This window comes from Melanotaenia boesemani, chromosome 24, assembly GCF_017639745.1.
Source record: "Melanotaenia boesemani isolate fMelBoe1 chromosome 24, fMelBoe1.pri, whole genome shotgun sequence".
NCBI classification, from domain to species: Eukaryota; Metazoa; Chordata; class Actinopteri; order Atheriniformes; family Melanotaeniidae; genus Melanotaenia; species Melanotaenia boesemani.
The window spans coordinates 16,582,891-16,610,001 of record NC_055705.1 but is presented as its reverse complement, the minus strand read 5'-3'; the positions used below and the strand labels follow the sequence as shown (position 1 = coordinate 16,610,001).

Genomic DNA, 27,111 nt, shown 5'->3' with positions numbered 1-27,111 from the left:
GTGTGTAAAACAGCTTAAGCTAAAACTGAGTTTTTACTTCAGTATGAAATCCTGACTTTGAGGCTAAAATGTGGCTCGTATCTTGCTGTTGGTGCTCTATTATGTTGATGTTGTTTATATGAATGCCTCTTAAGCATTTGTACGTTGTAAAATAAAATATCTGTCAAATAAAAGGAAGTTGCTGTCTTTTTATTCTGAGGCTGCAGCTTGTGTTTGCTGTCAGTATTAGCTTCTCCAGTTAGCTTGGCAGCTCAGCTAATCACATCTAGCTAATGATCTATTATAGATCAACTTGTTTACAGCAAATCTGCTCTCTGACCTCACACCATCTGTTCCCTACATGGCAGTGCCAATGCAGTGTGCATACATCTGCATGTGTGTGTTGTCTAAAGGTGTGTTAAAGCGTGGCATGCTCTCCCTCAGCTCCCTGAGTCTCTGCTCAGTCCAAGTGCTAATAACTCAAATCAGCATAAAGTCACACTCAGGATGTATGTGTATGTGTGTGTGTTTGGTTGTCACAATGTGCAACTTCACAGCAACCAGAAATTAATGCTATCAAACGCCAAATCCAACTCATTTAGGTTAAATATTTAATGATTCCTTTTACAATTACACAGCTGAGCCACAGCTGTGTCCATTGTATTGGACACACAAACACAGTTTAAATAGAAAAACACACAAACCGTTGTTATCATTCAATTTTCCTGCCTCTCAGCCTCATCACCTGGCTGATTGGCCTAATGAATGGAGTTCTGTGGATGGTTATGTGTCTTAATAGGCCTCTGGAATTAGAAGTGTGCTTACGTCTGACATGACAGGAGGCATGAGAAGGGAAAGCGACTAAAATAGTCATATATGTAGTATATATGTATATGTAGTCATATATGTAAAAGGTTCAACTTGCAGTTTGAATAAAGTTAAAGTCTGTGAGTATTGACTGGATTTTTTTTTATCTTTAAAAGGGAAAAAATCTCTAAAAATAAGAGTTTAAGACAGTTAGGTTGGGTTTTTATCAACAAATACTTATTTTTATTGCTGTTTTTGTCACTTTTTTTAGTAAGCGGTCCCTCCAAATTCTGTGATTTGAATGATTAGGTCAGTAACCCGAGTAAAACATGACCATGAAACAGTTTTTTACGCCTGCTAACTCTCCAGTTGCAGATTAAACTTTAATTTGGATGTGTATAAATGAAAACTTACTTTGGTGGGTGATGCATTAGTGATGCGTCGATGTAAAGAATAAGAAGAGCCGAATCTTCATCTTTGCTTGCAAGCGGGGATAGGATTTTACTTTTATGGGTACACCGGTCACATGCTGGGACAGACCAGTGTCATACCATTAAGTAAAAGAAAGAAGGAGGTGAGTGATGAGGTGAGGTGAGAACAGAGCAGGCAGATTTAAGTCCATGCATGTCAGCAAAAACGAGAAAATTAGCGAGAATGGAAAAGTAAGAAACATCTGGCTTCATTTCAATGATAGAGGAGACTACAAAGCTGAATTAGTAAAATAAAAATAACCTTGACTTTATCATAAGTGTCTTAACCTTCTGAGATCTAGCGGCCTCATACGAGGGCATCACGTATTTGGTTGTTTGCGCCACAATACTGGTGGTTTCAGATGACATTTTAGTTTTCAATTTAAAATGTTATCTACAGCATGTATAGTCATAAAAATATGTATAAACATGAATCATAAAATTCTATTCATTAGTTTCTCCTAATCCTAAATAGAAGAAATCTCTAATGCAAATCAAACTAAAGCTGAGGATAATGTTCGGACTTTGGTCTTTATTTATTTGATTTATTTGCTGTGTTCAAATGTTCATTTAAAGGTTTGATTAAAATGGTAACTGTATTAAAAGTAAAAGCTAAAAAAAAACAAAAAAAAAACTGCTTACCAACACGGAAACCCTTGATTTTGGCTAAATTAGAATATAAGCTAAGAGTGATACTAAATGAAGAGCCATTTGGGATCCGTAAAGAGCCGAGTCTTTAAAATAACAATGAGGAGTATTTTTTGTTTACAAGCGTGATCAAAGTGCAGCTGAATGAGGAGTGACATTTAACCCCTTAATACCCGTGTCTCAAACTTGAATTAAACCACTTGTGGCTTTAGTTAATTTCTTTATATCTGTTTTATTTTTCTATGTTTTTTTGTTTTAATAAACTCTTTTATTTATGTATGGATTTATTTATACTTAATCTTTATTAATTTGTAAATAATTTACTTAATATTATATGGTAATTCATTTTTTTCCCACCCTATTTGTTTTTTACCCAGATTTTTTTTTTTTTTAAATTTTAAGTAAATTCAGGCATTTAGGAGTTCAATAAGTGGCGTATCAAAAAAAAAAAAAAAAGGACAATGTGGTGGCTGGACGTATTAACTCCTTAACACCTGAATTCATTTACAATTCTATAAAAACAAAATGTGCATGGTAAAAAATGAAATGAAAAAGACGAATAAAATAAACTACAACATTAGATGAATTGATAATAAATACAATGAAAATTAAATAAAAATAAATGAATAATTTAAAGAAATAAAATAAAAAAAAGTAAGATTAAAAATTGACTGGGAATTGGCATCAAGGTGTTAAGAATAAGACTGGTTTGGAACTGGTTAGTTAGTTTCTTTGGTTCTTGCTGGGACTTTGTTTTATTTAGCATTTTTGTGAAAAAAATGTCAATAAAAAACTATTTAAAGAAACATATATGATTAAATTTCAGTTGCTTTTATTTTCCCGTCACCATCTGCCAGATACATTGATTTGTGATTAGATAGATAGATAGATAGATAGATAGATAGATAGATAGATAGATAGATAGATAGATAAAGCCCCGCCTTCAGCAGATGCTGGAAAAGCAGATGAGAAATTTAGCAGACTTTGGAGAGTTTTCAACACCTAGCTGTTCCCTGTAAGGTGGTGTGCAACTGAATCACAGCAAAGCAGGAAGCTGATTTAAAATTCATTGTTGTGCAGGATTCATCATTTCAAGCATGCTGAAACAGTTAAAAGAAACAAAAGTTGATTAGGATTTCTGTGGATAAAATCGACCAATTCAGCTAATATAACTGCCGTTTCAGGCTGATAAACAGGGTCCGTATAGTGAGCTTTTCAGTGTCCTTACATCTACATGTGGATGGATGGGAGTGTCATGAAGCTTGCAGAGATGCACTATAATGCAGCACAAATCTCACTTTCTGCCTTCAGGCTTTAATGTTAAGTCAATAACTATCTAATAAGGCATGTTGGTAGGCACATGTGTGTTTGATGGGTGTAAAAGAATCGAAAAACTGCAGGTGAAACGCTTTTTTCCTTCTCCTTCCTTAAGGCTCTGAGAGATGTTGGCTCTCCATGGCAACTGCAAGTACTAAATGTCAGCATTGAGTGGTTCAAATATCCATAACAGCAAGCTCATCTGGAAGTAAGAATATTTATCCCTAAAGAAGTAATCTGAGCCATTACATACGGTCAAACCAGGAGGCGGTAGCACTTTTAGCTAGCTGGAGCACTCAGAAATAAAAGAAATATAATAAATGTACACCCCACCCTTGATGTATTACCTGTATATTATTCATCATTCTGTGTTTGTGTGCTGGTGACATGCAGAAAGAAAGAGGTGCTGCTTTGTATGGAAGTCTGACGTTGAGGGAAGGTGGATGGACAGAAGAGGAGGGAGCCACAGGTGAGAGGGCGCCACCCTCACAGCTCTGAGTTAATCACTCCTTCCATTTCACCATCAGATCCCAAGAGGAAGCAAGGAGGGAGGGAGGATGAGGAGGAGAGGCTGGGAGGAGCAGCTTGCCGTACGATGGCCACAGGGAAAAGAAAGCTGATTATTCGGCTCTGACTGGGACTTTTTGAGGAGGAAATTTAGAGCGTGTGTTTTTTTTCATGCGGTGTTTGTGTGGAAATCTGATTTGTGTGCGTTTATGCACAGTTATGAGAAAGAGGTACTTATTCCTTCATATCGGTGTGAGAAGGTGTGAATGTGTGTCCACAGATGTGGAAGTGTTTGCACTGTGGGAATGATAAATGAGCTGGTTTGAGATTTGTGTTGCTGACCTGAGAAATACGAGTCCTGGAGCTCCCTCGTCACCCACATCCCTCGCTCTTTTGCTCCCTCCTTCCCGTCATCTCCATCATATCGCCCAGCCTTTCGGGCAAGCCTGATTTATGGAGAGTTTGCCCTCTCCCTTTATGAGTGTGCATAAATAATAATGCGGCCTGTCACCCTGCAGAGCCAGCACTGCAATACCTCAGCTGGTGTCTCGGGTTGTGTGGATGTGCGTTTATTGGGGGTGTCTGCTTTCAGCTGGCCCACACATGCTCCATCACTCCAGCTGATGTGACAGATGTGAGTGTGTGGAGAATTCAGCCATTTACATCACCGTCCAGAATGTTTTCCTTTTTTTTTTATTGTTGGCTTGAAGAATGAGCCGTTGCTTATGCAGTTTTTTTCCATTTCCTACAACTTTTCACCTTCTTTTGTACTTTAGCTGTGAAGTTTAGTACTGCAGGTACTTATTACATACAACCTTTTTAAAAATTAAATGTATAAAAAGGGAAATAATGAGTTGAAGGAGTTTAAACTCTTATGTTTTATTTTATTTAACCTTTTTTATTAATTTACCATTTATGTATTTATTTGTTTTTGTTATGTCAATAATTTATTAGTTTATTTTGGGGTTTTTTTTCCTGTCTTTTTTTATTTCTCCTTTTTTTGTTTTATATAATCATAAATATACTTAGACGTGTTTAGAAAATGTGTAGTTAAATTTTTTTTTTCCCTTCACTTTCAATGTGAAAAACATGCAACCAGTTATGTTGCTTTAAAAAGATTTCCAGGTCAGGTTTTGAGAAGGTCTTGAGCATTGAAAGTCTTGTGGCGTCAGCGAGATGTTAACCAGAAAAAAAGATGTTTTGGAGAAGCACCAGAATTCAAGATAATGTAAAGATATTCCTTTAAGTTCTCCATGTTCCTTATGGTTTAACTCATTATTATTGGTACAATTTAATAGATTCTACAGCACTAAACTGATATAAATGTAATAAAATAAGTTAAGCAAACAGTATTAGTCAAACGTTTTGGCACAAATAATCATTTACTTTGAAAGAGGCGGTGTAGACTTTTGGTTTTTTTCATTCAACCATGGTAGGATTTACATTTAACCTTTGGCCTTAAGCCAGGTCAACCCTCAAGTTAGGTCTCACAGTCTTACCTGTTTCCCCCTTTCCACAGATGATTTGCTGCATTATTTTTTATTGTTTTCTGGTGGATTTGTCCAAGTACATTCAAAAGATGCCCTTTCATCCTGTGGGTCTAAAAGTTACTGAGCTTTTAAGTTTTATTTAGGTTGGACAAAGATTTTTAATGGTATTTTTTGGAGTCTGTTTTCTCCGTGTATCAACTCATTAAGAAGCAGGGGACATCCTCATCACACAAGTTAATTCAAGAAACAGCTCACTGGAACAAGTTCACTAGATTTTCCATTAATGCCACACATATGTGTCTGGGTTAACAAACCTTAAAAACACTCCTACTGAGGCAGTGTTCAGACGGTCTGGAAACTAATATCAGATAGCCTAAATGAAATTAAGAGATGATGTCATGGGACTTTGTATGGAGATGTCAAATCAACTAAAGATACGCAGATTTCTGATTCTGGCTTTTTTTTGTTTTTTGTCCAGTAGCAAAGTGAATAATTCAGTCAACCCAAAACTATAAAGCCATGAGAGAGTTATTTAGGCTGCTTTTCGCAGTCATAAAGTCAGATGTGCAGTTTTCCTGAACCTATTCAGGATGCCGGGGGTTTAATCAGAAGATCTCCACATCAATATAAAATATCAAACTGCAGATAAGCAAAATTTAGAGGAATTTTTTAAAATGTATTCTAATAAAAAAAAATATGTAGAGAGAAAAATTCAGTTTTAAGTTCATAAATATATTAACTGAACTGTCATTATTATTTAATTTACTTTTATAATTGAATGTTCCGATTCACTAGAACTGGAATTAATGTTCACTTGAAGTGATTTTATTTCCAGGGGAATTGGATTATGATCTAATTTTGTCCTATGTTTGATATCATTTTGCTCTTCTAATCATGTTTGTAACAGCGTGCTGCTCTGGGTGTGGAACATGAATACATAAAATACATGAAAGAATGGCAGGAAGTAATTGAGGCTCTTTAGAAATACAGAACACATGTAACTTCTCCAGTTAGTTTCTCACCATTAAGCATTTTTATGGTAAAGTTGTTCTGAAATGTTATATTTGACTATGTAAATGATCCATTATTGAGTAATTAATTAAATGTGCAACTGATGTGCAGTGATTCTGTATTTTGTTTGTAATAATTCAGTTCAATTTGCAATATGACTGGCAATATCTCTACATGAGTAGTGAATCATACTAAAGTTTTCTTTGCCTAGCTAGCTATTCCTACTAGTGTATTCCGTATCCCCATGGAAAGCCTTGCATTAACTGGATCTTAAATTTAAAGCTGACTCAATTCCTTTCCAAACACTGGTCCTCTAGTTTGCTGATTTTACATTGTGAAGCTAGTGTGGGAAGTGGGTCATCATCATGCTCTAAATTTACCTGAATGCAGATGCTTCAGACCACTGCATCCACAGTACGGGATTTATTTAATGTAGTATGAGACGCATCATGTTTAATGTAAAAATAAAGAAGAAAAGAAAACGTAGGGGTTCAAAACGCAATGTTTGTATGTGGGATGAATGATTTCTAAGCAGTCTCCTTCCACAGACTTGGCCATTTCCATCATGCATCTGATTGTGTTCTTCAGTTTGTGAGAGAAAAACTGTGTCTCTTTAGCTTCCTTTGCATCCTTGTGGTTTCTTCTCAAAATCTTACATACTCCCAGCGTCTGCAATCGTTTTCTGTGTGTTTGTGTGTGTGGAGGCCCAGAGCCAGGTGTGTGGGTTTCTGAGAGGTAATCCCCACATCTGGTGTGTGAGCTGTGTGGATTCAGGCTGGAATAGAGGCAGGATTAGCCCTGTTCTCACAAGTAATACAACCAATTTTCTACTTGTTTGAATAACACAGGCCAAACATTCCACTCCACTCTGTGGTCTACTAGAAATGTGTCTGTGAAGGTTGAGTGTGTACAATATATGCTCTTTAACATGTATTACATAGATATATCTCTGTTATATTTGGTGAAATTTTAGGGTCGAAACCTACAACTCAAGACGGATAACTACTTACTGGACACTACTGTGTAGTTCATTGCATGTTAGTTCTAGAAGCTAACAACATAGCTTACCTTGGTAATTCTAACCTTTTGATTATATATTGTAATGTTTTGAAAAGCTTTTATAAGTAAGGGATAATGGCCAAAGAGGTGGCCATTATCATAAATTAGTGGACGACGTGGAGGCGTGAACCGTCCGATACTAAGCGGAGGACTGTTGCCTCCACGAAGTTATCTCGCTTATACCATGGTCCATTAAGAAAGAAAAAAAATATTAAACCAGTTATTAATGAGTTAATGTTGTTTGACCAGTAAAATCGTAAGTTTTTCACAAGGAGCGGCTGAGTGGACTATTTCCTTGTGACACGTTGCCAAGGTAACCGTCTCTGACACAGAACCTCCAGCTCATTCGGCCGCAGTTATGTCTAGAGGATGATGCGACATTTTGTTTCAAACAGTCAAAGTCCACAGATAGTTTCCTACATCGTTCAATAAGCCTGCAGGCTGCTCTGATTTGGCGCGTCCGCAGCCTGGCCTCAGAGTTTCTGTTGCCACGGTAACCAACTACATTTAGTCAGTGCAATAATTTACAACAGTAAGGCTATTTGGATGGAACTTTTTTCATAGGTGTCCATTATCACTTTTTAATGGACACCCATCAGCCAATCAGAATCAAGTATTCACCCAGACTATGGTATAAAATAGAATATACAATGTTAGATCAACTACATGTAGAACACCAATTCCAAAAAAAAAAAAGTGGGAAGGCTGTGTAAAGTATGAATAAAAACAAATTGCAATGATTTGCAAATCTATTATTATTCCCAACAGAACAACAACAAACAACATATCAGATATTGAAACTGAGACATTTAACCATGTCATGGAAAATAGTAACCAGTTTTGAATTTGATGGAAGCAACACATCTCAAAAGTTAGAACAGGGGCGATAAAAGTCTGGAAAAGTAATCAGCTCAAATAAAAAACAGCAGGAGAAGCACTGGACCACTAATTACATTAATTGGCAACAGGTCAATAACATGATTTGGTATAAAAACGATCCCACCATCTACAGTATATAATATCATCGAAAGGAGAATCAGGAGGAATTTTTGTGTGCATGGGTCAAGGCTGAAGGTCAAAACTGGATGCTTTAGGTGGCTGAAGGCTCCAGACAACATCTCCTTCACAGAAGGCCTTGCAGATCTCAGCAAAACAATGCTAAACCACAACAGCATGGCTTCATAGCAGAAGAGTCCGGTTCCTGAACTGGCCTGCCTGCAGTCCAGACCTTTCACCAAAAGAAAACATTTGCTGCATCATGTAACCAAAAATCCAGCAACCAAGGTCCAGGACTGTTGAGCAGCTAGAATCCTGCAAGAATGGGACAACATTCTTCACCTAAAACTCCAGCAACTGTTCTTCTCGCTTCCGAGATGTTTACAGACAGTTGTTAAAAGGAGAGGGGATGCAACACCATGCTAAACATCACCCTGTTCCATCTTTGAGACGTGTTGCTGCCACCAAATTCAAAATGACCTAGTATTTTTAATGAAATGGTAAAATGTCTCAGTTGCAGCATCTGATATGTTGTTTATGTTGTTTTAGGAATAAAAATTAGATTTAATGGGAAAGTGGGTCCAAATCTTTGACTTGGTAGTTTAAGTACATTGCAAGTAAGCATTTTAGTAATAACCTGCCATTTCTGCTATTTTAAAACTCCATCTACGATTAAACTTTAGCTAATAACGTCATTTGATTTCTTCACTTGATTACAGCTGGTAAAATGCTCCCTTCAGTCAAGATATTTAATTCACCTGCTTCCCATTATACTGTATCATAGAGAATGATCTGCAACAATAGCTGAATTTCAATTGCAGGAACATCTTCCAGGAACCAAGGCCTTTAAATTGGTCCTGTTCTCTACTACCTCTTTTCTCACCACAGGACTCAGGGGCTAAATAAAGATCCAAAGGAGATATTTTAGTCCCCAACTGTGCCCTGGTAAAGAAGAAGTACTTTTGAGAGTACCTTAGACATTTGGGTTTGGACTTGCATTGTATAATACTTCTAAATGAGTGACTCTTCCCAGCATCTTAAATTCTTGTTTTAGTCTAAGTCAGCTTCATGTTTAATCTCCCCTATACTTCATAAAATCCTGTAATTTGGCAGAAATAGTTATAGTTTGTAAATGCAACATTTCAAGCTTCGTAGCGGAGGTGGAATGAGCTGGAGAATGAACGGTGAGAGGCAATGTGGATTGTAACACAAAAGCAACAAATCAAAGCATTCAAATGTTAATCTCTAATTGTTTCACAGTGGTTATGTTCAAAGGTGCCAACATGAGCACCCACAACCTGTAGAAATGAGTAATGTTAACAGAATTTATGTTAAAACAGCTGATTTTACTGTTCCGTGTAGGAACATTTTATACTTCAATGGACATAATCTGCCTGTGCTTTGGACCTCAGTGGAAATGCAGAAGACCTGAAACTGAAATGATCACTACCCCCGGGTCACAGGTTGTTTTAGTTCAAAGGTTCCTAGTGGGTCAAGGTAAAAATCTACATGAATATAAATCATCAGAACACGATTCTGCCTACGGTTTTGTTTCACACATGCACTCTGACAGGCAACACTAATGCAACCCACACACACACGGAAAGCAGTGTGTCTCTACCACAGCTCTGAGAGATCTGCTCTATGTCTTCCAGCCTTCACAATTTCTGAGCTGTTAAACTTGCTCATATCCTAAAACTGCTTGCAAAATTCCCTCCCAGTCTGCCATTCCCAACCCTGGAAAAGCGTCACCGCAATGAGATAATCGATGTTGTTGTTCCCCTCATCTGTGGGTGTATGGAGTTAGGATAGGGACATACGTTTTGTTACTTTTGTTACTGTAAGTGTGTCATACGAGTACAAATCAAATCTACAAGTACGAATTTGTTCTGCTAAGTCTGAAAATACGAGTAATATTTTCTGATTAGCAGAATTAAGCCATGCTTGCAGACATGTACTTTTTGTTACAGATACAAATACGATGCAAGATACAAGTTAGGTAACATGTCCCTGTCCTAGCTCCATAGCAGTGGTTTTGTGTGTGTCGTGTATGTGTTATTATTCAGCTAGCAGCTGCAGCCCTAAATGCTAATGCTCTTCATGCTAAATGGTATCACTAATTACTCAACAGTCAATTTTAAAAAGCGCCAATAACGGCCTGGGCCTTTTTTCTTATTCATAGCCATTTCTAATATGATGTCACGGATATCAAGAGCTAAATTTTTCTTCAGTCAGGGTCAGACGCCTCACCTCGCTGTGCCTGTGCACTGTCAATATTCATCACACTTCGCAGCCATGGATAAATGCATTCTCTACGCATCCTGTTATGCTGTCTGTTGAACAGCATCTAATTTGTACATGGAGGGGTAAAGGTGGAGCTTTTAGGATTTTTAATACTTCCACTGCTTGTAATTCAGAGAACAAAAAAAAAATGACAGAAGCACATGTGTGTTCAGAGACATACAAAATACAAACACAACCAGTTGACCACAAACAGCAGTTTTGGATCCTTTCAGTTATGTTGCAATCACAAGTTTAGACACCTAGCCGGATTGTCAGGAAGTGCAGCTTTCATTTTCTGCAGTCAGGAGTCGGAACGTTACTCTGGGATTCATATTGTAACGCTTAAAAATGCCGACGTCTAAACTTGTCTTTGTAAACCTGCAGTTTAGTGAAGAAAGTGTTCTTGTGTGCAAGTCAGAACTCACTCTGTGTCTGTTTGTGAGATGTTGGGGTTACCATACTACTGTCAAGACACCACACTCTCCTTCTGAATTATGCATCTCTCGTTCAAAGAAAGAATGAAGAATAGTGTGAGAGGGAGAAGATGGAGGAGAGGGAAGCAGTTGTAAGATAAATGACAACCGCACAAAAGCCTCTCAATAGACTGGTACCACACACACACTCACGTTTGAGCACTAAAACACACACAGCAGTGCTAGACGGCGATGAGAGAGAAGAAAAATGGGTTGATTAGTTTTCGGATGGAATAGGAAAGTGTGTATGTTTGTTTGTGAGGTTGTTTGTGTGTGTGTGTGTGTGTGTGTGTGTGTGTGTGTGTGTGTGTGTGTGTGTGTGTGTGTGTGTGTGTGTGTGTGTGTTAGTGATGCTTATGTAAAGGCTGGAGACTGGAGCATGCAGTAGCATTTGACTAAAACAAGGTGGCACTGTTCATCCTCTTACAGTAACAGCTTGTGTGTGTGTCAGGTTGTGCCCACATAGAACTGATGGATGCATCTAAAGCAGTTCTGTTTTTGTGATGTATTTCATTTTTTAATGGCTTTTTATAATGTATGAACATCCGTGGTTGCAGATACTATTTGTGTGTGTCCTTTCTTGTATGTTCCACAAAAGAGTAGTTACATTTGACTAATTTATTCTTTGCAAGCACATCAATAATTAAAGAGTCATCTGGTCCATCTGTGAGCTGCAGCATGTAATCTTCATCTACTGTTTACAGCAATGGGATAATTTCATATCCTGGTTGTTAATGAATTCAGCAATAATAGCTGGGATTTGTGCAACTTGTGTAAATGAAGTGTCAGTGCTGGGAATCATAGTTTGTTGTTTTTTTTGATCTCAGGAAAGAAACCCTGTTTTGCTTCTGCCTCCTCTGAGAGGAGGGTCATGAGTCAGGCTTGGTTACAGCAGCACAGCAGCCTTGAAGCTGCAGTGTTTTAGATGAGGAAAGTATGGGGATGGCCATGATGCTGCCTTTAAGGAGCCATTTTTAAAGGAGGAAATCATCCCCTTATCAAATATACTTATTCTTTATCCTCAGGTTAACTACACTAACCAGCCACTTTATTACAGATACAGAAACTCATACATGAGTACACAACACATAAAACTGAAATCTTGAATTTCGGCCCTCTTAAGCTACTGTTCTAGATTTTAGATGTTTCCTTCCTACAGCACAACCTCACTCAAATGAACAGTTGTGCACAAGCCTGTTAATGACCAGTTGATTTAAGTCTGGTGTGTTACAGCAGGACAGTACCTCATGAGGAATGGTGTTGCCGTTCCCTGACATTAAACCTTGAAGCAGATTGGCTTACAGCAGCAGAAGACAACACCGGGTGCCTCTAAGAACTAAGAACAAGAAACTGAAACTACAATTCACAGAGACTCACCAACACTGGACTATAGAAGATGGAGAAACGTTGTTGGTCTGAGTTTCCATTTCAGCTCCACATTCAGATGGTAGGTTCAGAAGTGGGTAAAAACATGAAAGCATGGATCCGTCCAGTTCGGCTGTGAAACTTGGCACACTTTAGGCCCCTTAGTACCAGCTGAGCATCATTTTAACACCACAGCCTACCTGAGTATTGTTGCTAACCATGTCCATCCCTTTATGACCACAGTGTAGCATCTTCTGATGCTACTTCCAGCAGGATAATGCACCATGTCCAAAAGCTCAGGTCATCTCCACCTGCTTTCTTGAGTTCACTGGACTCTAACGGCCTCCAACGTCACCAGATCCCTATCCAACAGAGCAGTATTGGGATGTGGTGGAGCGGGGGATTCTCATCATGGATGCAACCGACAAACCTGCACCAACTGTGTGACACTGTCATGTCAACATGGAGTAAAATCTCTGAGGAATGTTTCCAGCACTTTGTCAAATCTAAGTCATGAAGAATCAGTGTGGACTCTAACAGCTACAGAGATGCCTAAAATGCATAGTTTGACCCACTTTGGATGCAACTGGTATGGGTTTACAAATCTCTCTTGACATTTCCACTTAATTTTCTTCGAGAAAGGGGGGAAAAAAGTTCTAGAAACTAGAACTAGTGGTAGCACAACTAGTTGGCACATGTCCCATCTAAGTCCTCTACAGATGGCAATATCAGATTCTATTCCCAGCAACAGACACTCAGCTTCAGATGGCATTTGATGACATTATTTGTAAAATCACCACCAATTTCAGGTTCAGCTGAGCCAAAGAGAACAGTTTTTATGTGTCTTTCATTGATTCACCAATCAACTAGTTAATTGCGTCAATCCAGATTTTGGATAAAGGTCAAACATCAATATACTAATCATTTGTAAGACATACTTTTGAAAGAACATGTGGAATTGTTTACCAAAATTATGTTCTTTCATAAGGAAATGTCTATTTGCAGATGAGGTGTAACTATGAAAAAGTTGGACTGTACTATCTTTATTATAACTTAAGTTCTAAAACTATTTTGTATGAGACTGTAAAAAGGTGTAAGGTTTACACTATAACATGCTTTATTGTAGACAAATATTTATGAAATTACATTTATTGAATGTGAAAATCTTAAAGCCTATTGTACAGAATGTGGCACAGTCTATTACAGATTGTTGTTCATGTCTGATTGAGCTCATGTCTGGATATTTTAGCTGCTTTTTATGATTTGATATGAATGTGAGTTTTAATATTGTTTGAGTTGATAGTATTTTTGTTATAATTACTGTTGAGTTGATATTGTTTTATATAGATTGCTTCTTCCTGAATCCAATCGATTCAACAATGTTTGTTATCCTTTTAATTGGTATAATATCCCATTGTAACTGGACGCCCCTCATAGATTTAATTTTCTCCATAGTCCAAAAACACAGCCAAGGATTATTTATTTACTATTTTCATGTGGTTTATATTCTTTTTAGCATTGTTAGGAGAGCTTGGGATCTAAGAATTTCACTGCCAATGATTATTGACGTAATTGTTGTGCAATGACAATAAAAATCCATTCAAGGAGAACAGTATTAAAGCTCCACTGCTGAACTTTGGCAGACTTTTGCACTTTGGCGCCGCCTAACGAAGGCTAATTCAGCATCTGGCTGCCTTCCTGTCTCTTCTCTGAGCTCTCTCTGATGATGTCCTCTTGTGTTTCTTTGTTGAATCAGCCATGGTGTGCATTCAAAATGACCAGTGTGTTGATATCCAGTTGCTCGTGTGTGACGTGGTGCTTTTAAGTGAAGCGCAGCTGTCAAGTAATGCAATGGGCTGGAACACATAGTTGTAAAGTGCAGTTTCTTATCCTTGGGAAGGCTTCAGGGCAATGACGGCTTCAAGAATTTGCATAATAAATATCAGTGTGCCATCAAAACAAGTCAGAAGCGCAGAGTTTTAAGGTTGGAAACTTTCAAATAGTGGCTTTAATGTTAATTTCCGTGCCGAGAATAAGATTCTGTAGTGTCAAAGTTCACTGTAAAGGTTGATCATAACATGTCTTCTTAAAAGCCTCAGGACAGACTGATTGTATGTGTAATCACAAGATCACAACCTTTTTTTTTTCCTTGTCTCTTTATCCTACCCAGTGATTACTCTTTCAGTTCCCCACTATTCTGCAAGGATTTCCAGTCTAATTTCAAGTTATTTAAATCTACATCTGCAATGAAAAAAGATGATATGATTGGAGTTTATATTATAAAGTGCTTTCTCCCTTTTTAATCTGAGAATTAGTGTGGTTTGTCACTGTATGCCAGATTTATTCTTCCATCTTATAATTCTGCACCCCGAGGCGTTGTGTATGGGTGAGAATGCACAGACAGAATGTTTATCTCTATCTATGCTTTATGCGTGGTATTGAATATAGCTTTCATGTATGTCACAGTTAATCGCTTTGGCTATGCAACACATACACAGTCCTCCCAGCAAGTCTGGTCACGTTGGATATACACACGGTGTCATGATGGAAAGAAGATCACAACATGACAGCATAAAGGCAGGATTCAGCTATTTGCGGTATCAGTTTGTGTTTATGAGTGTGTTTGTGTGTGTTATGGAAATGAGACAGAGGGGTCACATTATTCAGCAGCAGTTGACATGCAGCCTCCCCAGGTCCATATCAATATCCCTCCATGGATGCAGCAGGGAAAATAAGGCAATTTGTTTCCTTGAATACTAATCACAGTAAGGGAGGACTGAAAGAACAGTGCGTGTTTAAGTAAACCCTCTGGGAAGAATGGAAGGTGTTTTTCTTAGAAAGGAAAGGGGCAGAGGGTCCTCCAAGAGCACATGTTGCTGCTGTATTTTAAGGACTGAATTTCAAACCACTGTGTGGTTTTGAAAACAAAGATTTCCATTTTCCCAGGATTTTGAAATATTAATGCGCCTTGTTTTGCATGAAAAGGCTGGCAGATAGATTTAACTAAATCTTGGAAGATATAATCTCAGACCTATCATGGCTTGACTGCAATGTTTATCGTGTTAAACAAATGTGCATTCACTTTAATCTTAGTTAGCTGTGAGGAGAAAATGACATTCATCCACTGTTGTTGGTAGGGGGTGTTTATGACCCTTTAAATGTATTTAAACAGTACAGTTTGTTATCTGTACGCTGTCTGCTTTAGAGTCAGGGTCTTTTTTTTTTTTTTTTTACTGAATGTCAATGCTCCCATTGGCATTTTAACAGACCGACCTGCTCTCAGACTTTAGTTTGACTTTTATAAGCACCAACATATTCTCTTCTCTAACTCTTCACACTCCAGTCAGTCTGGCCCAGGGCATCTGTGGCTACACATGTAGCTTACCATTACCAAATATGAATGAGGAGTGAATGAATAATGGATCCAATGTAAGCGCTTTGAGTGCCGTCAGCAAAAAAGCGCAATATAAATCTAATCCACTCTTATTATTACTTGATCAGAAGTACTTGCTTCTTCGTTTTAATGCAGCAAGAACAACTTTTGTGGCTTTTTTTCTACATAATAAGCTACTGATCTGCATAAGCGTTGTGCAGGGTCTGGATGAATAAAACTGACAGTTTGCAAATGAAGTTTTAGAGGAGAAAATAGACTCAGGACTTTTTTTTAAATTGGGTTCATGTACTCCTTTTGACAAGGGCAGTTTATTGATTGAGTGGATGTGGCCATCATGATCTTACCAAGTAGCTTGTGAACTGCTGTTTTAAAAACTATATCTAAGCAAGTGATTGGAGCTAATGATTGGTACTTAAATCAATATTACCTAAGTTTTTGACCTTAAAGCGTTGTGTTTCTGGTTTTACTTTGACGGCATAGTGATATTCACATGCCTGGCGCTGTCATTGTCTGCAATGTCCCAAAGCTGAAAAACCACAATTCACATCTTTTGTTCAAGCACGGGGCATCACGTTACAGCAACTCTTTACTTTACTCCACCATGTCACATTCCAGGAACTGGATATCAACACACTGCCTCACTAATTTAAATGCTCACCATGAATGATTCAGCAAAGATACACAAAAGGACATGATCGGAGGAAGCGAGAAAAAAAAAGATAATGTGAATCAACATCAGACCGACTTTTCCTGGCTGGAGAGGTCTCAGAGAAGAGCCAGGATGTAAGACTAATACTGAATAAAGGCGGATTTATACTTGCCGTAGTCTCGGCGTAGGTCCGCAGGGGCTCGACTCACACCTCTTCCAGACCTGACGTACACCCCTGCTACGCAGACAGTTACACAGAAGTACTCACTTTTGATTGGTCAGTTTGGGATTACGCGTGGCTGCATATCTGGATCTTCTCGCTGAATTTGTATGGTAACCACTATTTTTAAATACAATAACCAGTGGATCAAGTTGATGAGAGGCTGATCGAATTATTTCTTTGTTTTCTTCCACGAGCTAATAAAGACACTGAACCCTACGGGAGGCTATTGTTCTTTTAAAACAGAAAATACGTACCAGAACTGAAGTTAACCAGCAAAAGGACTCCGACCTGTTGAGTTTACCACCCCTGCTGCCACCTTCAGATTAGAAGGAGAAACTGCAACACAACACCAAAAATTTACCAAGTCCATTTATACAGAAGCTAACCAAGTATAAATCCACCTTTTGTCTTTGTTAGGGGGCGCTAATGTGACAAAATCTGCCAAAGTTCTGTGGCCTTGCTTTTTTCTCCATATATTATAAATATACTGTACTTACACAGCACTTTTCTAGTCATGTTGACCACTCAGAGCCATTTTGCAATACATGTCACATTCACTTATTCATGCACACACTCATACAGCACTTCTGTTGTTATAAATCTAAGTGCTTTATACCATCAAACACATTCATATCCCAATAGATATATCGGGAGGCAACTTAAGGTTCAGTGTCTTGCCCAAGGACACTTTGGCATGGAGTTACGGGAGCCCTGAAGTAGATCCTCATACTTGCCAGTTGGTGGACGACTGCTCTTCCTCCTCAGCCACAACCTCCCAAAAAGCCACAGCTGCCCGGCTGTTTACAATAACAGAAAAAATTTTAATATTATTAAAAACTTCTAAAAGTTTCTATTGGTGTCTAATCACTTTATTAAAATAACTTGTTTTTATTCCGTTAGAATGATCTCCTTGCTGTGGATCCACATACATGGCAGCTGCCATTTTTATGCCACAATTTTTTACTATGGTGTCTCTGAATGGACAACCAACTCTGTGTATAGTTCAGGGTGTCCAAAGTCGGTCCTCAAGGGTCGCTGTCCTGCAGGTTGTCAATGCTTCCCTGCTCCAACACAATTGACTCAAATTAAATGTATCCAACAGCCTATGAACGTCTTCACAATAACTCATTAATTTGAGTCAAACATCAAAAACCTGTAGAATTGTGGCCCTCAAGAACTGGACACCTCTGGTGCAGCAAGAACCTTCTTACTCTTAAAAACTTCTGGTTTTGCTTGATAGATGCTAGAGCACTGTTTGGGATAAGTAACGCCTTTAAAAGGGACCAAACATAGTTAGCTGCAGTGCAAGTATTGCTGTACCTGAGGCCACTGGATACACTTGAAGAAGAAAACATGTTTGTCTGGAAGAATTTTGGCCACTGATGGCCACCGTCCATTCAAAATGTGCTTGGGGTTCGAAGTCATTTCTATGCCAATCTTTACTACAAGTTGTCATTAATTCTTTCAAACTGTACCCTAAGGCCCAATTAGTCCACAATATGCATCTTTGAAGCCTAATATGCATTGGATAATGAATTCTATTTTACTATTTTATGAGAGTGCAGTCCTTTGGAAATGGATGTTTTGGAGCTAGGAACTGGAAGCCGTCGGTGGTGTTGCCTAGTAATACCACTTCTCTATTCACTGTGCATTTATCAGATATTTTCCTCTCAACAGACTTTTCCTTTTTCATTTTCTTTGCAATGAAACCCTCTGCAACAATAACACCAGCTGAGAATGTTAGACTATAATGTCACAATGTCCATTTAAGAGGTCAAGTTGTTTCTATAGGAGTATATTAGGTTGCCCTGTATATTGGAAATGACGCCCACTTACGGCACCCTGTGTGTTTAAAACTGAGATTCATAAGAAAGTTTCCACCAAGGCTCAAATATAGTACCTCTTGTGGCCCATTTCTCTAAAGCTTAACTTCCAGTCAAAGCAGTGCATGATTCATTTTGTTAATACTGTGTTTGACTGAGTGATGAGTAGAAGCAGCAGGGCGGCCTTCATCAGCATCACTCCCTGCCTGTGTCAGCTATAAAAAAATAAACTCTGAAAAAGCAAATCATCATCTTTCCTCAACACATTAGAATAAGTTGTTTTTCAAAACAACTAAATCGTTTTTTTTTTTTTGAGGGTAGCTCATAGCCATGTCTTTGTGCATGCTTGCCTCTGTGCGTGCACACCACATTACGCTCCGGACTACTTCTTTGATTGATGCTGTCAGTGAGTTTGGAAGAAGGAGACGGAAGCTCGGGAGGGAAAGCGATAAGGAGAGAAAGAGGAAAGTAGATAAAGAGGAGAGAAAGAGCTTGAGAGGCATCCATCAGCTGGTGCAATCAGATTGGTTTGTTGGTGTTCTGTCTTTTCTCTTTTCTTTGCATCTGCCAGCCCCTCGATTCCTCGTCATTCCTCCAGCACACTCTTTGATGCTCCTGCATAATATACATGAATATAGTCGATGGATCTGCTTTGCATGGAGTTGGCCAGGTGTCATGAGGATATTGAATCATGTGAAGTTTGGCTGAGAGGTGGCGCCATGTAGTGATGGATGATGCACATCTATCCACCTTCTCTGTGCTTAATGTTTACACTCACACACATACAGCTCCCGTTTTCTGTTGTTGTTAATTGACATCCTCAACTCATCTGTTGTTTTATTTCTATCCCTCATTCCACTGCGGTTGTTGCTTTTCATTAAGTGGTCATTTCCGTTGCCAGTCTCGTCTAATGAGAGCGTCACGCCGCCACGCGCCCATTTATCAAAGCTCGTAGCTCTCAATGGAACGCAGTCAACACACACAAATTCACTCTTTCCCCTTTCCTCAATCTGCCGTCGTGTCCCCGACTCAATTAGTATTGTTTGTCGTTCTCCTGCCCTCCATCCCCTTTTCATTTGGCCGCCCCATCTCGTCCTGCCGTCTCGTCATGGAAGCCGTGTCATTGTGTTTGACAGCTTCTCATTCTCTTGTCAGATCTCATTTGACTGCTAATTTCATACATGCACACCTTGCTGTGTGTTAATTTTTCCTAAGCAGCCTTTTGCCGGATCACTGGTCAGATTTTCCCCTTTGTCTTCAAAGGAGAAAAAAAGTTTCAGAAGAGGCATGTGAGGTTTGAGAGTGAGCTATGTTTGCTTTCTTTACACAAATAGTCACATCTGCACACTTGGCAGAATAAAGCTGGTTGCGTCCTCACTGCTGGCAAGATAAATGACATGAAAATCTTACTGTGGTCATGGCACAGCGGCAATTCTGTGTAACCTGGCTGTGTGTTCCAGCTTGTCTAAAGGCCAAAAACATCCCATTTATTCTGTCAGGCTCCTCTCGAGGACAGCATGTTCATTTTAGATTGTGTGCACCTTATGTTTAATGTTTTGGACCATTCAGTTTTGTCTCTTTGTCTCTTTCAGCTGGTGGCTGTTTTTCAAGAAGACCAGCGTGCAGGGACAGAGAGTCCCAGAGAGACCATGTCCAATGGCTTCTCCAGTGCCAACCCTTCTCCAGAACCAATGCACTATTATCCCCACCTGGAGTACGAGGATCCAAACAGAGGAGAGATTGAAGTAAACGAGGCCATCCTCAAAGCCAGTATGTCAAATCTACTGCACCTCAACCTTTTAAGGAAATTGCCTTAAGTTTATATTGTAAAATCACACAAATTCACACATATTTTGAATTCAGAGATATAAGAGAGGGCCATATAAAAAATCTCAAACACCTAAGGAGCTAAAGCTATGCTTAATCAACACTTTTTTTTTGTCTTTAAGACCCAAAATTCATGCCTAATCTGATCAGCCATTGCGGATTATTTCTTCTCTTTCTTCACTGTCTGATCAACTTTGCTTGTTTTGAGCTGACTCTGACCCAATAGTACACCACCTGCCATTGGAAACCTTACAAACCAACAGTGTGCCATCAATCTCAGACCGTTTATTCTCAGGATTAATCGATGTTCAGTATTGTGGTACAGATTGATCTTAATTTCATGTTTTCAAAGGATACTGCTGCAGAACTGCTCTGACCTTTTTAAGATGATTTTCATTGCTAAGCTAAGTCTGATTTCTATTTTAGAAGCTACTAAATAACTGTAACTGTTGTTGATAGGGCTGCATCTTGTAGAGTTTTCTTTAGTAGATATTGGAAGACATGCAGGTCTTTGATGCTAATGATTGCACAAGTACATTCTGTGTGCATAATTCACCAGTCCAATGAGAAAGAAAGCAAACTGTCAGTGGTTTCTGTGTCGCATTCTTCTTTCTTACAATTAAAGGAAGGCAGCAGGCTGCTAAGATATCACCAGCAGGTAAGGGTACAGTTGGCTGTAAAAAGGTGTGCTGTACCAAACAGTCCTGTCCCGAGTCAGACCGACTGGTTAAATCTTTTTTAGGAGTATTAACTTTTAAAGTGGACTAAACTAAGCTAACCCTTAAACGTGTGTTTATCATAAATATCTTAGCAAGTGTTCTTTTGCATCTGCCCACTGAGACATTCTCTACTGTGTTTAATTTCCCTTTTTATGCATATTTTTGACATTTAATGACTCAGCTAAATGAGTGAGCCAAACTGGACGCCTTTCTTCTTATCTGCCCTGCTCTTAAAGCAATAAAAAAAAAGAGATCCCCTTAAAGTTTTTAGAAGTCCAGTAACCTTATTCTCCACTCAGTCAGTCCCATTACATAAATACCCATCAGTTTAAAATGGGGAGGATGTCAGATTAGACTGTAAAATGTACTTTTTCTTTTTCATTCTATGTAGACAGTTGACAAAAAAAGTAGGAGTGGCGCGGTCACAATGTAGAGGAGAATTTCATAACTAAAGTGTTCAGTCAGGAGACTAAGGGAGCCTCTGGGGAAATATGTGCTCTGTCTGGGCTGCAATCTGTTCTCACTGTTGATACATTTTTCCACAAGTAATCTGGAGCAGTATTTTTGTCTCTACATGTCTTCTTATTTTCTTTCCTGTACCTTTTGGATTGATTGGTATTTCTTTTTAGTGTAGGATAAAGAGAAAGATGAAAGATGAAATTAGCCTGGATGTGATTTAATAAGATGCTGTCTGATCACTGGGTCATCTTCCAGCCCCCTTTCATTCTCTTTTTCCATCTGTTGGCCACGGAAGAAGAGTGTAACACCCCTATACACACACACACACACACACACACACACACAGCTGCCCTTTGCCATCCTTCTCCCCGTACCCACTTCTCCCCCATGCCCCATCATCTGCCTCCTCTCCACCCAGCCTTTGCTTTGGCTACTCTGCTATTCAGCTACAACCACCTGCCATCCAGCTTCACACCCACAGCCCCAGACCTTGACCTCACCAACCCCCAGGAAATACTCTCTCCCCCCCATTTAACACCCTACTCTGCTCGCCTCATCTCCGCATGACTTCCACTTCTAACTAGATTAGCACTGTAGCCTGTTAGCATACTCAAGGTCCAGCCAAGTGTGAATGGACTAATTCCAAGCCTCCCCCCTCATGCTCTACCTAACCCACAGATGCCTGTTCCACGCTGTCTTTACCCCAGTGGGACCTCTTCCTGCTCCCACCCCCTAATCTGCTCTCCAGCCCTGCTGAACCTTGACTAACTTAGTTATGATGTGACCCTGTGACGCCCTTCGTATAGAGCCAGATTGATTGTCATCCAGACATGCAGTCATACACACACGACAAAAGATTCAGCATGCAAGTTAATCACACCCAACCCTCACCTGAGTGTTATATCTTCCATTTTCTGTTTCTCTTTTCATCTGTCCTGCCTTATGTATGTATTTATGCACTTGAGTTTTTTTTTAATAAATTAATTGGAATTTAAATTAAGCTGAAGAACATCATTAGCCTGGTTGGTATGTCAACATAAAGTATTTTTATTCCAATTAGAATATTCTGATCTGATCAAACTTATTCCAATTTAGTAAGTTGTTGTTCTTTTTGATGTGCATGAAAACACATATAGCAAAATTCAGGAAGTAAAAATCCTTTCTGAGCATGCCTGTTAGGTCAGCTGTATGTCATTGTGATGAAATCATACACTCTGTTATAGATAGTGGAAGACATGACCGGAACTGGTTGGTGTAGCCCAGTTTTTACCAAGGGGTCCAACTCGGGATGCAAAGGTTTGGTACAGTTTAGTTCGGTGATCTCTGATCTCTGTTGTGTTTCCACAGCCAGCTGTACCCTTACCTGATATAGTAGGTGGGGTTTAAGCTGGATAATGATAGGTGCATCAGCTAGATAATAGCGTAAATTAACTAAAGAGAATGCAACACAGAAAGGACGAAAATAGCGGACATTTGGCATTTTGTATTTTGCCTTCTTGACACTTTGAGAGTATATTTAAACACGACACTGTTTCCTTTTTGTTTTGTCACACGGGAAGTGACAATTTTTTCGACCAATCAGTTGATCGCAGTGTGTCAAACTCCACCCTTTAGGGTTGGAAATGTAAGATTGGGACCCCTACAGAAGGGTCCCAGAAAGTAAGACAGGTTGGATATTCTGGCACCCTTTCCAGTTATCCCCTGTGGAAATCCCATAAAAAAGGTGTACCATCCTGTACTGAGTCAGACCCATTGGTGGAAACAGATTTTCCAGAAACGGCAGTAGAAGATGAAACAGTAATTTCTTATGTAAAAATATCACCGCTGTGTATGAGCATCTATTGACATACAGATATCAGTTTCTCCCCTGTCTCAATAACTTCAGTTTCTTTAAAATCTTGAGTTTAGATGAAGCATTTTTATTCCAATCAGACTTTTAATTTGGATACTTGTGTCCATGTAAACATGGCTAATGTAAACAGTACGGTTCTGATTGGATTTGTAACCTGACTGAAGCATGTAAACATGGCTATTTTTACAACTTTACCTTTTTTAATGACAATTAAAGTTGGTCTCACAAGTTGATCAATCCTTTTTCATTCGTGCCTAAAGCAGGGTTCTTCTTAAGTTTTACCAGAAATTGGACATGACCCAATTTAGAGTTGACATTGATTACAACCAGATAAGATCCTGGTTTTTCTTTGAATTTATCTTTGGCAGATATACCATTATATATCTTAAAATATTCTTAATTATGATTTAAATAATGAAAAGGAGACACTCCTTATGTGTCTAGATTGATTTGTAGCATATTTTGCTAAAAAAAATACAAGGCAAAAAAATGTACAATAACTTAGAAATAGAAATTCTGGACTCATATTTCTGTATTGCTGAATCCAACACAGACCTCTATCATTTATTCTCAGATCTCCTCTGAGTTTAAAATTTTTGGACTTCGCTGTTACAATTTTGAAGAAATTCATATAGGAACACTGGGATGTCAACATTTATAAATAGCTTAATATATTTTGTAAAAATAAAATTCACAAGCTAGGAAAAGGAGGTAGAAAAAGGGTTAAACAAGGTAATAACAACCACTCTGGCAGGCTAAACAGTATCCAGACATTTTAACTTGGTTATCGCTGTCAGAATGGATGTAAATGTAAGCTGACAGCTGTTATAGTGTAATATATAAAGCTTTCGCCTTATAATATCCAGAGGTTATGAAACAACATCCAGACATTGAGCCATTTATCCATAAATCATGTAAACTAGGGTTAGTGGAAAAATTAGGTTACTGCAAACCATGTGAATGCTTTATCACACTATTGCCTTAATCATATTATTGAAAATAATCTGGTTATCGAGTGGATGTAATCACACAGAGTAGCCGTGGACAGGACCAGAAGTAATTCAGTAATCAGACGTGCATCAAAGTGTTTGTGTGTTAGGTTGGGCCAGGTTTGTGAACAGGCTGATTGGACTTCACACTTGCCCCAGTGGGATGATTAGACCAGCATTGATCTGCTGCTACACTGACACGAATACACAAGCACGCGCCTAGGAAGAGAGTCCTTATCTCATCATCCCATGAGCAGCCTTAGCTGGGGCCGCTTAATCGATTGCCAGAAAAACAAGACCACCCCAGCCCCGAACATAAAAGCACACACACTCACAAATCGAAAGGCACATACAAGCAAAGCACTGTAGCTGCTGGTGATATATGTAAGTGTATGACATGCATGCTTGTACATGCACACTTGGTGGTAAACAAGTTGTACAGAAACATGAGGCATTGTTTTCCTTCTGTGAGCTAATGCTGCAGAATTGAACAGTGCTGAAAACAAGAGGAGGTTCTTCAAATAAATTACTGTGCTTTCAGAATTGCATAAACAGCCTGATTTGGCACAGAGCTGCAGATGGAGAGGCAAAGATGGATAAACACACAAGTGGAAAAGTTTAGAAAGCTTCATGTCCTTGCATCTGCACATTATTTCAATGGAAAGATAAGTGAAGGACATAACTTAATTATTGTTTCCTGGCCTTGAAGTCGGCACTTACATGAGTTTCACGGGTGCCGTCTGTCTACGGTTTGGAGGTATTTTGTGGTCATAGGTGTATAGATCTGCCAAACCCAAAATATACCCAAAGTATTCCTTTTGAGCCTCCATTAGTTCTTAGAACTTTTAAGAGAGACTGAAAGTTAAAGTTGGAAATATGTTCTTCATGATTGCAAAACCTTTTCCATTATTAAAACAAAACAAAACCCTTCATAACATCCAGCCCAGTGGGAAGCACTTTCCATGAGGGAAACATTATCCAACCATAAAGACAAGACTTCACAAGAGCAAATGCAACTGATTCATCAAACCATTTATCATATAAAATCCATCCAAATTCTATTTGCATTGGTAGAAGTACAAAAGTGATGCTCATTTCCTGGCTTGAGGGCTGCAGATGCTGTAGACTGACTCTGGTTTCCCTACAAAAACTCCAAGTATTTTAACCCTTAGACTACTAAGTTAACTATTTAAAAAAAGCAGAATATGTTTTCATTTTATCTTTCTCAGAATTGCAAGTATTTTAACCACATTTCCCATCCTTTAAAGAAAAAAAAATCACTAATGTTTTGTTAAACCACCTTTAGCTTTTTATTACAGCAGCATTCGCTGTGGTATCTCAATGGGGTTTGGGTCTGTGGTGGCCAATCCATGTGTAAAAAATCATGCCACATGCTCCCTGAACCACTCTTTAAAAATCTGAGCCTGATGAATCCTGGCATTGTGACTTTTGAATATGGCGTGCCATCATGGAGGAAGGAATAACCTGGTCATCCACTATATTCAGATAGTCAGCTGACCTCATTCTTTGGACACATAATATTGCTGGATCTAGACCTGCAACCCCAGGCCATGGCACTGCCCCCACATTCTTGTACAGTAGACACTAGACCTGATGGAAACATCACTTCATCTGCATCTCTTCAGTCTGGAACAGAGTAAATCTGGACTCATCAGACTACATGACCTTATTCCATTGCTCCAGAGTCCAATCTTTATGCTCCCTGCATACTGAAACCTTTATTTCTGATAAGCCTCACTGATTAGTGGTATTCTTAAGGCTACACAGCTGTTGTTCCTTTTGCATTGTGTATGTGGAAACACGCTTACTTTCACTATTAAACATAGCCCTGAGCTCTACTGTTGTTTTTTCACCATTTAATTTCATCAAATGTTTACGTGACTACAATCTAAGATTTTTGTCTGACCACATTTCTTCCTGGAAGACGATGGTTCCCTACTATCCTTCCAGTTTTACTGATGTGTTGGACAGTTTTTAAACTAGTTTTAGTAGTTTCAGCATCTCCTTAGATGTTTTCTTTGGACTTCTTTTTTTGAAACATTAACATCTTTTCCACAACCGCAGGATGTGTCTATTGACATAGCTTTTTAAGAAATAAGAAGCTGCATTAGTCAGGGTTAAATAACTTGATGCCAGCTAAAACATAATCTTCCATTCAATAATGGGAGGCTCTTGCCTATTTGCTTAGTGAAATCCAGGTGGTGATTTTTTATTTTTTATTTTATTTTTTTTGGGATCGGCAGTGAATGTTTCCTTGAGTGTAGAAATGTTATTCAGTTGGTTGCAGCCTGCATATTTGCTGTTATATGTTGAAACCTAAAACTTTTCAGCACTGATTGCTCACCAGCTGCGATTGGCATCTCTGTAGTGAAGATCGATGTCTCCATTTTAATTGGTTTATACAGAAACATGCTACATGGAGCTGTGTAATACTGGGTCCCTTTTTATGCAAGCTTAGTGACTTTTGGTAAAGAATTCCTGTGAGAAAATCTTGCTGATGATCATCCAAACGGTGGCTGACCTGAGAGAGTCACATGTCTCTTTAATCAATAGTCCTGACCTATAGTGGCTTTTTTTGACCTATGTAAGATCAACACAGGTCAGAGGTCAGTGTTAGTGACCCTTAGGTTCCTTTACTTGACCAGACTGGGCTCTGGGACTCTTAAGTGGTGGGAGGATTGATGGAGGCCGATTTGACTCTGTGGATAAACGGAGGAGGATTTATGGGGCTGACCACTGGGTAATGGACC

At 38.8% G+C, this 27,111-nt stretch overlaps 1 protein-coding gene across 3 annotated transcripts in view; it reads left to right on the top strand.

Moving 5' to 3' along the window:
- pard3ba (par-3 family cell polarity regulator beta a) overlaps positions 1-27,111 on the top strand; it is a 175,776-nt gene that overhangs the window by 20,344 nt on the left and 128,321 nt on the right. For 2 of the 3 annotated variants that reach the window (XM_041978552.1, XM_041978551.1), the window contains exon 3: positions 20,087-20,264. In XM_041978552.1, coding sequence (XP_041834486.1) covers positions 20,087-20,264 — 178 coding nt within the window. Of the gene's footprint in view, positions 1-20,086; positions 20,265-20,913; positions 20,980-27,111 lie in introns of those variants that run through there. The other variant, XM_041978553.1, reaches the window with a different exon arrangement.